Source organism: Parasteatoda tepidariorum, chromosome 1 (assembly GCF_043381705.1).
Source record: "Parasteatoda tepidariorum isolate YZ-2023 chromosome 1, CAS_Ptep_4.0, whole genome shotgun sequence".
Classification (NCBI taxonomy): domain Eukaryota; kingdom Metazoa; phylum Arthropoda; class Arachnida; order Araneae; family Theridiidae; genus Parasteatoda; species Parasteatoda tepidariorum.
In genome coordinates, this window is record NC_092204.1 from 14,493,913 (window position 1) to 14,506,159 (window position 12,247).

The window sequence follows — 12,247 nt, forward strand, 5'->3', positions numbered from 1 at the left end:
CTTAAATGGTAAATGTTGCTGGTAAGGTTCTTTTGAATATAATTTTTAAGCCAACTGAATCATATTCGAATTTTGCGTATTATCGTGTTTTTGGAATTGAAAAAATGTTAATAAAAAAGCGTTGTACATTGTACAGCACAACCATCAATACATTTTAAATACTAAGAATTTTTTCAAAACGTTACAAATTGTTTCGAAAAAAAATCGTTCTAAATGGATTCTAGTAAATCGAATGCTACAAAAGTGAAAGAAAAACATTATATGTTTATTTATTTTTTTAAGTGCGCGTTATAATTCCCATCACAGGAAATGTTTTAAAACTCTTTATGTATAAAAGGTTGTAAAATCTTCGAGATTGCAAAGAAATTTCTCTGTGGGTCTTAAAGAGGTTTCTGAAAAAGAACAAAGTAATCACTTGATTTTTTTTTTCGTATTTAAATAAAAAAACTACAACCGTGAAGAATGCTCTGCTTTATCCATTGTATTGTATTATGTAAAAAAGAAATTGCCTGCTCTACCGCTGTCTGCATGTTCAGAGTGCCAATAAATTTGCAATCTAATATGCTCTTGAATATTTACGTGCTAAAATGGAAAAAAAAAACATTGTTCCATATTAAGTTTGTTGTTTTTTTATCGGTGTGTTTTATTTTTCAGCTTTCGATGGTTTTTATATTTTGAACCCAAAATAATACAGCTTGTATCCATCCATTTTGTCTTTTGATTCTCCTATACCTAAAGCTTTTAAAATTTAAAAAATTTCATTTGAATTTATTTATTGAAAAATTTATTGAAAAAAAAACAGTAAATAATAATAACTAAAAAATACAACAGTACAAATAACTAAAATATTTTAATACTATTAAAACTTTCCGGAAAAGTTCTAAAGATATTTATATAGAGGGAAGATTTCAATATACTTTGCGCCCCATTCAATTAATTAAACTTTTAAAATAATTCATTATTCAGATACTTAATGTTTCAAGTAACAAATATTTGATAATTTCAAAATTCACATTATACTACTTTGCGAATGATTTTAGAAGTTTCAAATAAAAACATAATAACAATAAAAAACATATTTACTCCGAGGGAAAAAAAACTTAATCCTAACAAATTATTTGAAATTTATGAAAACAAATTGGTTTAACTAAATTAGAGTCTCATTTATTAGACTTTGATTGAATTAAGCCGATCTTTTTTACATCCGTTAAATCTAAATTAAATTTTTCTAATTTTTTTAACAAGAAATATTGAAAAGAAAATGAAAAGAGTTTATTTAAAGCTCGTGAAGCGTAAGCGAATTAAGTAGTGAATAATATGCATAAGGTTTGGTTATCAAGCACATTATCAAGAATAGTTAATTCCCATTTCTACAATAAAATGAATCAAAGGTCATTTTAAAATTAGTGGTTAATTATTTCTGGTTAATTTTTTGATTTTTTCTAACAAAATAAATTCTGAGTTTAAAGGTTTAAATAATTACATGAAAAATAATAATTAAATAATTGTCATGTAGTATGATGAGTGAACAACTTATTTTTAAAACTATATAATCAAAAATCGAGATTTTTCCTAAAGCTGTGTATTTATGCAACATTGACCCAATTAAGAAAGATGTATAAATTGCATGGCTTCATCTATTGCATGTCATAGAATCGATGTTGCTGAACTGTTGCCAACCTGCAATGTTGCTTCATTGTTGTTGGTCTAGGTGGCTAACCATCATTCACATATTAAGTGTTATACTGCATCGCAATGTACAGTTTAAAAAATAAATGTACAGTATATTTGCGAGCAGTATTATATGTTATGGGTCGTACTTAATATTGAATACTATTGACATAAGGAGTATGGTCCCGCAGGTACCTGCCATTTCCTTAGCATACGAAGCCCCCGAGAGTGACATCATGAAAAGGCAACCACGTGATCCTAGCATGGATAAACTTGTGAATGAGAGGTATGTTCATGTGAGAATTCTTCATAAATGCAAATTCATCATCCATTCAATGAAAGATAAGTAAACAATCCAATAAATTAGTTTTTAGCTCAATAATACTCATTCAATTATTGAGTCGAAACTTATTTACTAAATAAAAACAAAATGTTAAACTAGGAATTTTAAATTTTTAATCTATCATCTATCAATCTGTTACGGACTATCTACTGTGATCCATGAAGTAAGAAAACTTGCAGTTAAAAAACATTTCGAAAAATTAAAAGAATTGTTTCCAGTCGAATTATTTCTAATTATTAAAATCAGCATAGAAGTTTCATAAAATTGTTCGGAGAGTGTTTTTTTCCTTCTTGAAAATTAATCATAAAACTTCTCAGTAATTTTTTTGAAAAAGTTGCCGTCAATATCAATAAATTCTTTTAGAAGATGAAATTGAATGTAAAAATTTCCAACAGGATTATGAGAAAAAAATTGCTGCAAATTTCTAAAAACCTTTAAATTTTAATAAACTGATATTATTTTATCATCTTAGTGTTTTCATAGATCATCTTATTTTTGAGACATACTTCAAAAATTGAGGCAATAGATATCGAAACCTACCAAATGCTATATAACAAGAAATAAAACTAGTTGGATATAAGAATGCATAGTAGGAAGCGTCGTTTGTACGAATTAAACATAGAAACTTATTACATTACATATTATTCAAACATTAAGCTCTTGCAAACATTTTCTATAAGTCTAAAGTTTTTTGAAATGCATATATCTTTCATAAAAATGTATTAGAACTCTTTGAAATTCAAAATTGCATAGCCTAAATGGAATCTATATTTTTTAAGAAAACTTAAATTTAAAACACATTATGGTAAGCGTTTTTTTAAATAAGTATTAAACAGTTTTTTTAAGTATGCAAAGCTGTGCCTTATTGCGGTGCATCACGTTGAGGCTAACAAAGAGACGGAAAAAAAACTTTGCAGAGGAAATATCAGAAGTGCAGAAATAAAAAAAATGCTAATATAGCAATTTATTCTTTAAGAAAATGTGAAACATTTTATAGATTTTAGTATATTTTACTTCAAGTCATGCAGCAAAATCATAAAAATAATCTTTTTTTGTGAATCAAAATTAAAAATAATTCATTTATTTAAGAATTTTCTAACTTTTTGTTTTAGAAATTTCTTGTTAATTTTGAAAATATTTTTTCCTTAAATAATTGATTTATGTCTCAAAAATTTGGATATCGAAATAAAGATAGAATTTGCAGTTAATCCGACATTTTAAACATGTTAGCATAACATCTTTTTTTTAAATTCTAAGTATTGCATTCATATAATTTTGAAACACAGGGTAATACTAAGCAACGTTATTTTGAAAAAGTAAAAAAAAATTTGTAAAACTTTTTCTTCGAGTACTTTCAGTGCACTTGAAAATATATTCATAGATCTTTCGAAAAATTAAAATGCAAATTTCTCTTATTAATTCCTTATTTTCATAGTAATAGAATATTTAACTTAGAGTTTTTTTAGAACAAGAACAACTAATGTAAATTATATTACAGATAATTTGAAATTATTTGCAAGATTTGCATAAAACAAGCATTTATATTCCCGGCGTACTGAATGACAACGGTGCTAACAAATTTCTGACACCGTATGACTATTGTTTTAAACTGCTTTTCATATACTTTACAATATGCTAGTTTCTAAAAAAATTATCGAAAAAAATCAGGTAAATGGACTACAAGATCTAAAAAAATCAGGTAAATAGACCAGTAAAAATGCATACAGACAACTAGTATCATTCAGCTAATGATACTTCACACCAGTGTCTAAATTTTCTTAGCTTTTAACCTTTTATTTTTGTAAAATTAAAGAATATAAGTTAATTGAATTATTTGTTCTAAAATCTTTAATAAACTACCAAATTCTACTTTACTATAAACTACCAATCTTCAAATAAAGTCAAGGAAAGTATATTGTAATTATATTGTTTGTAAAAATGGTGATATTTATGGGATATATTATTCCTTGAAACTGTTCTAAGTTTGGGTTGACACTTACTTAAATATTAAAGTATTTCAAACCTCATCGAAGCTTTAATTTCATGAGCATTGTTGCGTTAAACAGAGCAATATCTTTATTTTCGAAAAAGAAAAAAAAATTCGGACATTAATAAAATATGTGCTCATCAAGTGGACTTCAGTGAGAAATGTATGATTAGACAACAAAACGAAGTTCAAAGGATAAATGACTAAATTACACAGCAGTTGCATACACTATACGAAGAATATATTCATATGCAATGATCTCAAATCATTTGCCATGTGACAATTTATTTACAGAACTGAAAAAAACTTCGTTATCTTCAGTATATCAATTTTTTCTGATAGTAAACAATGATAGAGAAATTAATTAAAAAAGAAGACTTGCTGAACCCATCACAGATTCAAAGGAAAAATTTAACTTTTCTGATTTTTTTCCTATGATAAAGATCTTTACGGTATTATAAAATTCTTACGTAAAAGTTAAAATAGGAGTACAAGTATTTATTTCTTATTTAATGACAAACATGATCAAAAAATGAACTTCTCACTTAATCTTTATGCAATTATTTCTTTTGTAAAAGAAGTGTACAAAAAGTATTTGTTTGATAAAATTCTTTCTTGCTTATCAAATATGTTCATAAAATCATTGAGACTATTTATTCTTAAAATTAAGTCTTCTTCTGTAATCTTTTACTTATTTACGGTCTCCATATTGTAAAAGCTAATCCATAATTTTTAAAATCATAAAGTGTTACGTCCGTAGCAAACTAATTTACGTTTTTCATAATTATTTAAAGTCGTGATCTTTAAAACTTGATTGCTTTCAAAACGTCATAATCTGCTGAATATATTTAACAAAAATTCAAATTTTATTATAATTCATAAAAATATGCAAACTAATTGCCCACTGTGCAATTTTGACATTAGTGTTAGTTTCTTCCATAGCAGTCAATTTTTATTACTTTTAAAAATTTCAAATTCATGGAAGTTAAAAAGTTTTGGAACAAATTCAAAATGCCCCAGCAAATATTTAAACTTTTTGATGATTTTTCATTAAAATATACAAATTCAAAATCTACGAATGTTACGTCCATAACGATGGAATGGTGTCGGTTGGTCGAATGTCGAGTTAATTAGCTAAAGAGTCAAAAACAATTGTATTGTCCCAGATGCACATTTTATTACATGCACAATATAGTAAAAACGTTCTGGGTTATGAACTAAATATTACATGAGAATTAAAGAGAAAGGAAGCAAAATTTAAAAAAATATTAACAATAGGAAAAGGTATACAAAAAGATTTGATCAGATATAGGAAAAGATTTGCGGAAACCGAATCAGATTAAGCTCTAGCGGAGTTCATATTAATTTCCGTCAATTGAAGGAAACAATTCACCGAGTAAGAAAAAAAAGACAATTATTAAATTCTCTTTCAGAGTAAACTGAATACTTACACCAACTTTTTAGAATATAAACATTTTAGTCAATAACTTTTTTTCCATCCCTGTTCTTTTGAAAATAAAGGTTCATTAATTAATTTAATTCAAAATTTGTTTACTAAGGTTTCTGATCGGTTGCTTTTTAATTGCATCTTGTTTGGTATGGCAATATTTTGCCTTTTTTGCGTGAAAAATATATTTATAAATGCTCTGAAGAGCATGTGAAATGCTTAATTTTAAAAAAATTTGTCCGAAATTTAACAAAAATGAATTTTTTGTTTTTGTTTTTTATTATTATTATTATTATTCCCTGTCAATAGAACTTGGCCAACTATCTCAGTGATCTCAGGCGGATTCATGTTCTTCTAACATTAGATTGCTATTTAATCGGTGGCTGCAACACATAATAAATCATACTATATTTAAAACGACCCTACTCTTACAGAAATAATTACGCGTATGTGATTGATGCTCAAAAATTATTTTTGTTTTGCTTTTCAGAGTCAAACTTTATCATAAATTCATATAATTTGAAAGAAAAACTGTTTTCCTATCAAAATAGTTTTCAGAAACAGTGCTGTGCTCTCAACATTGAAGCTTTTGCCCTGCATCTATTTTTTGTATAGAAAATACTAGATGCCAAAGACGCGATTTTCTCCTCAAAAAAGGTAACATCAAAAATACGAAAAAAATGTGAAACAAAATGATGCTAGAAAACGTAGTAATGTATAAATTATCAATGACTTATTGCTCCTGAATTAAGTTCAAAATTTTTAAAACAGTATTGTGAATATTTTTTATGCTTAGAATATCATAAGACTAAAAGTTTTACAGTACAACAATGGAAAGCTTATTAGTTCAATAATTGTGTTACCGTACAGTACAAAACTTTTCTTTGAAATATTTTTTTGCATAGAATTTCGAAGCAGGAAAAGTTAAATATTCCAAAAAGTTCAACGATATTTGGTCATGATCCAAACAAGACCCAAGAGGCCTTTTTCCATCCATTCTGCTACAACGCTGTGTGCGGAAATTTTTAGAGAAACCATTTCGTGTTCCAAATTTTCAAGAGTATAATGTTTTATACTCCAATACGTTCATCTCAAAAGGGAACTTTATGATCGAACTATTATGCAACAGTACAGCGCATAAAACTTTCTAAAGGACTACATAAATTTTCAACATTAAAGAGTTGTATGATCCAAACGTTCAGAAAAAAAAAAGTTACTAGTTCAATTATTATGTTACAGTCCTAAACCCAAAATCGAAATACAAATAATTAGATAGCTTTGTTTTTGTTTTAATTTGATAACAGTTTTTACTGCTTTATTTTTTGTATGTAAGTTCTCCTACATGCCTTTGAAAGCAGGGCATCTAAATTCCGTTTCTTGACATTTTATTATAATGTTAATCCATGCTTGTAATGAAGCTTGCATCTGCGAAACAGGAACAAAATTTACTTCGGAAATATACCTTATAACAAATGCTTATATTTATTTATGATTTGCGCAGGTTAATATCTATAGCATACGGTCAAATAGGAATGATTCAAGGAGCTGCAGGATTTTTTGCATATTTTGTTATCATGGGAGAAAATGGATTCCTTCCAGGTCGACTGCTAGGCATAAGAAAAGAATGGGATTCGAAAGCTGTAAATGACCTTACAGATTCATATAATCAGGAATGGGTAAGTTATGCTCAAACAAAAATTCCACTTTCACGCAATTACAAATAGTATAAGATTTCCGATCAAGACGAAATACAATATTTACCTGTTACGAGGAATTTTACCTGTTTGTATCGATAAATCAAACTGAATTATGTCATTCATTGATTTTTTTTCTTTAAAGTTTCCTGGAAAAAAAATTCAAATGTTAATGGTTTGTAAAAAAAACATAAAATTAAATTAACTGAATCCTAATTGTGGACACAATTAGAATAATGTAAAAAAAAAACACTAACCCACTTAAAATGTAAAAAAAAAAAATTTTTAAAAATAATAAATAAAAAAACATGGAAAATTGGTAAGTTTACTGTTGCTCTTCATTTATAACTTTTATATAATTGCATGAAATTAAAAATCCACATTTGAATAGATAGTAACGTTATTTGTGATATTGGTGTTGACGTTTAAATCAAAATTTAAATTTTCCAACGTTCCGTTTCTTATTCATTTAGATTATTAATCCTTTAAGAGGCAAAAAAAAAGACGGTCATGGTATGCACGTCTGAAATAAAATGATTTCCTTTATCTTTATACTTTTCAAAAAATAGTAAATTAAAAAACGCACAGTTTAAAATATGGTTATCGCTTTATTAAAAGAATTGTTAAAAGTTCTGGAAACTGTTATTTTTTGCTTTTTTATTTTTTCATCATATCTGCCGTCAGTGTGCATCAAGTAATGTAGAGAAAAATTCTAAAATTCATAAAATTCTAAAATTCATTGCAATGGTTTTTGATGAATTAAATCCACGTTCCGTCAAGCGTTAAAAAAGGACAAATTCCAATTGTAGATTCTTTAAATATGAAATAAATTCATATTATAAAGGTTGCGATATTTTTAATTACAAAGATGTTTAAACACCATGTATTCCAAAGCACATGAATAAAGCTTTAGTCAGAAAAAAAATAAAAAATTTTTATACTTTTAACACCTTTTTTTTAAATTTTGCTTTTATCTAGACATACTTTGACAGAAAGATTCTAGAATATACATGCCACACAGCGTTTTTCGCATCCATTGTCATTGTCCAATGGGCTGATCTTATTATTTGCAAGACTCGAAGAAATTCTATACTACATCAAGGAATGAAGTAAGAGCTTTTGAAAATAACTGTTTATTCTTTATCATCCATTATTAATGAATATCAATGTCATTTTTCAGTTAATATAGTATATCATTTAAAGGATTAAAAAGTATGTTACTTAATATATTCAACTTAACTAGTTTTTATTTGAATTTAATTATTTAAAGTGGTGTGTAATTTTAGATGTCTTTATTTTAAAAACATGCCTAAATTAATTTAAATTTTGCCCCAGAAATCGTTATCATTGTATCATCAAAAATTTTATTGTTTTCAGTGATAACACAATACCTCTACTTTATGAATCAAATTTAAACCATTTTAGGTATTCAGACTTGCAGTTCTACCTCGTCCATCATATTTTATTGTTTTACGAAACTAGAACTAGTTCAAAGATTTAGTTTATATTATTTTTTGAAAAAATAAATGCTTTGGCAAACAAAAAGCTGTATCTGATTAAGGACTTTAATTAAAAGGTGTTCTATGCATTAAATAGGAAAATCTTTTGCAATCAAAGGAAAAGGTAACAAATATGGGGTTGGAATTTATTTGAAAAAATATGAGGGAATAACCAACTAGCTGCTTATATTTGATTCGAATTTAATTTTCACTTTTACCAGGCTACTGTAAAACCTCCGTCTCAATCTGAATTGTATAATAAAGGAATTATTTTGCATGTCTAATAACAATGCAGGGGAATGTGGGCAACGGACTTATGAAGTTTCAGAAAAATGTCCGCATTTGATCAATAGAAAAGGCATTTTCTTTCGTCTTATATAGTGTAAAAAATAAAGACTTAAAAATCTCCCATGTTTGTCAATTCAGATTGTGATATATTCTGCTCATGGAAAAACAATTTAAATGGCTAGCAACCGCCGCTGTTTTGGGTGTTCAACTTAACATTACTTTTTCTGAACTAGAAATTGCAAGGGATAATTTGATTTTACAAATTAAGGAAATTTCAATTATGAATAACAGTCTTTCTTAGATATCACTATCAGCAAGTTCAAGTTTGAAAAACTATTGTTTGGAAGTGAGCCATCTTAGGGAGTTATTACGGTTAACGCAGAAAAAGACACCGGCTCTTCATGCTGTATTTCATAACCATAAATTATTTAAATGCAAAGTATTATATTTTTCGCTTATTTCGGCTTAAATTAATACAGGATAATAAAAAAATTATGATAAAAATTCGTTTAATGAAAATTTAGCGCCAAAGACTTAATTGCCTTCCTAGAGTCTAGACTATAGTTTTAGAATTTCTTATTACAATGTTTTTCTTTACAGGAATCACGTTTTGAACTTCGGTTTGGTGTTTGAAACGGCCTTAGCTGCCTTTTTATCCTACTGCCCAGGGATGGACAAAGGTCTTCGAATGTATCCTTTGAAGTAAGAATTACAAATCATTGTTCCTATTAAATATTTTTTAAAAAATATTAAAGCCTATTTAAAATCTATATTTATAACATATTTTGAAATAAAAATAGATTATAGTGAGAAAATGAGCTTTTATTAAAATTGAAAATGATCCTGTGCTACGAGGAATAAAAAATTTTATCCTCATCGTGAAATTAATACTGTTTTAATTAAAAATCGAAGTCCAGGTTGGAATTTTATCTTTCTCATAAGAAAAGGAATTATGAAAAGGAAATGAAATCTTTAAAATCAGATCAAATTTGGTAACAAAAAAGCGAGATTACTATTTCACTTAAGGCATTTAGACAGGTATTTCATTTTCATTTCAAACTTATATATTTTAATATAATCTACTGCAATCTTTTGATTGCAGCAGTTTATATGAAAATATATAAGTTTGAAATGAAAGTCAGTTTGATGTGAGCTAAAAGATATTGAACTATTAATGAATTTGTTAATATACCCTAAATCCTAAAACAAAACCAATTAAATTGTGTAGAGGAGAAATCGGTAAAATATTGGGGTTATGGACACTTTTTTTAATAACTCTTATCATTTTAACGACGATCATATTAAAAAAGTGATTATTTTTTTCATTTATAAGATAAAATTGTTTTTTACTCAGTTCACAATGAATCATCGGCACAAAGATAGATAAAAATCACTTTATAATACCTTTACGAAATGAAATAAGATGAAGGCTAAAAATAAATGTCAAACATTTAATTTTGTAAAAAAATTTTTGTTTTGAAGCGGAACAAATTAGAAAGGGATAATTTTTCTTAAACATTTGAAAATTTTAATATAAAAAGGAATTTAAAAAAAGCCTAAACATAAACTGTATTAAATGGGAAATTTATAAACATTTTAAAGTTATAAAATTTTTGGTAAGACAGTTCTTTTTGCGATAACTTTTTATCTCAAATTTTTTACAAATTTGTTTTCTCAAAGTCCCTCGGTGGACTGATCTCGAAGACACAGTTTCCAGCAGAACACCGAAGTCAAGCATTACTGGCTGCTGTCAGTAAGCGAGAGGGTGACCACTTTGATTAGCCTGCGTAGGAACCGAGGGTGTGCGGTATCGATCCTCGTTAAACTGTTCTACCGTAAAGTGCTCGAGTTCTCGCGCAGGTAGTCGGGCTACCAAAGCAGAGGAGCCATCCCCTCTGCAGAGGATCAAAATTGTGATGGCATGTCTTCGGATCATCCTCAGAGATATTTTCCAGACCGTCGCCAATAGCCCATCGTGCAGGTCTAGTGTGACGTAAATAAAGTACCTACCTATTTTCTCAATGAGTAACTGTAAGGCTAAAACTCCTACCATAATTCTGTTTCAAAATTTTTCAATAAACGATCACAGTAAAAGCAATACAATTCCGTTGAGTATAATTTTTTTAAAAGAAATTAACAAACACGGAAAATAAAGGTTTTATTTTTTTCAGTGAATTGAAAAGCTTACCAAAAGAAGATCCTACGTGACATTATCGTGAAAATTAAGATTATTGTTGAGAAGATTTCATTTTAGTCTTGCTTAAGCAAGACCTTGCTAGATATTAAATTTTCGCAGATCTTAGGTAGATAAATGTGCTCTCAGATTTCAGAATGTTTTCTGAGCGGAAGAATTTTCCGAAATCATTATGCTCGTCGGCAAATTTTTTAAGCTTTCATTTTAATAAATCTATTCTGGTGTGAGTGTGAATGCTACAAACACGGTTTGAACGAAAATCTTAGGGAATATTGATTTCACTAATCGAAAGTTTGCTGATAAAAAAAAAATAGCGATGCATCATTTCCCCCTCCCTCACCCATTCTGAATCTTTTAAATAAAAAGCGGAATTCCTAAAATGCTTTCGTTCATACGAGAAAAACACTTAAACTTGTCGAAAAAATTCATAATCATTTATGAAAAAGTTTATTTCTGATTTTTTATCAGGTCAATTTTATTGGTAACAGACAACTTTTTTTTGCCTAATTTTAGTGACTAAATTTTAAGGTATCTTCTCAAATTCCGTTGTGCAGCGTATTATACACATCTCAATTGAAAATAATGCAAAACATATCCTTCAGGTAAATAAGCATCTTAATTAATAATATAAAAATATGACGTGAAAGACAAGACGGACAAGGATACGGAAAATGGCATATAATTTAGTTTTACAAAACAAAACTAGTTTTACAAAAAAAGTTCCAAGACATGAAAAAATAAAATTTAAAAGTACTTTTTTAAAAAATGTTTACTAGAGTGACACACATGAGAAAGAATTGTGACAGACACGACAGCTTAAGAAAGTTAGCGTGACTTAACTATTTATAATAAATATAATTTTTTTTAAAATGATACTCTTTATTGTTTCCTTAAATGAAATTAAAACTTTATTCCTTAGTTTTAGTACAAAAAATTTATTTAGTCATAATTTTAAAAATAATAGCATACATGGCATGTGTCTGCATTTCATGAAATTGAGTTTCAATGTTTATGGTTAATTAATGTTTATGGTCAATGTTTATTATTAACTGTAGATAACTGCACTTGAACGTACAAAAAATTTTTTATGTATATTTATATATTAAATTTATATTAAAAAAAAA

General features: G+C 27.4%; 1 protein-coding gene across 4 annotated transcripts in view; it reads left to right on the plus strand.

Annotated features, from left to right (window-relative positions):
- The window catches only part of LOC107439305 (sodium/potassium-transporting ATPase subunit alpha), a 123,609-nt gene that overhangs the window by 106,617 nt on the left and 4,745 nt on the right, over window positions 1–12,247 (plus strand). For 2 of the 4 annotated variants that reach the window (XM_016051862.3, XM_016051860.3), the window contains 4 exons: window positions 1,863–1,957; window positions 6,950–7,124; window positions 8,121–8,251; window positions 9,530–9,631. In XM_016051862.3, coding sequence (XP_015907348.1) covers window positions 1,863–1,957; window positions 6,950–7,124; window positions 8,121–8,251; window positions 9,530–9,631 — 503 coding nt within the window. The remainder of the gene's footprint in view (window positions 1–1,862; window positions 1,958–6,949; window positions 7,125–8,120; window positions 8,252–9,529; window positions 9,632–12,247) is intronic. The other 2 variants (XM_016051861.3, XM_071177037.1) reach the window with 1 other exon arrangement.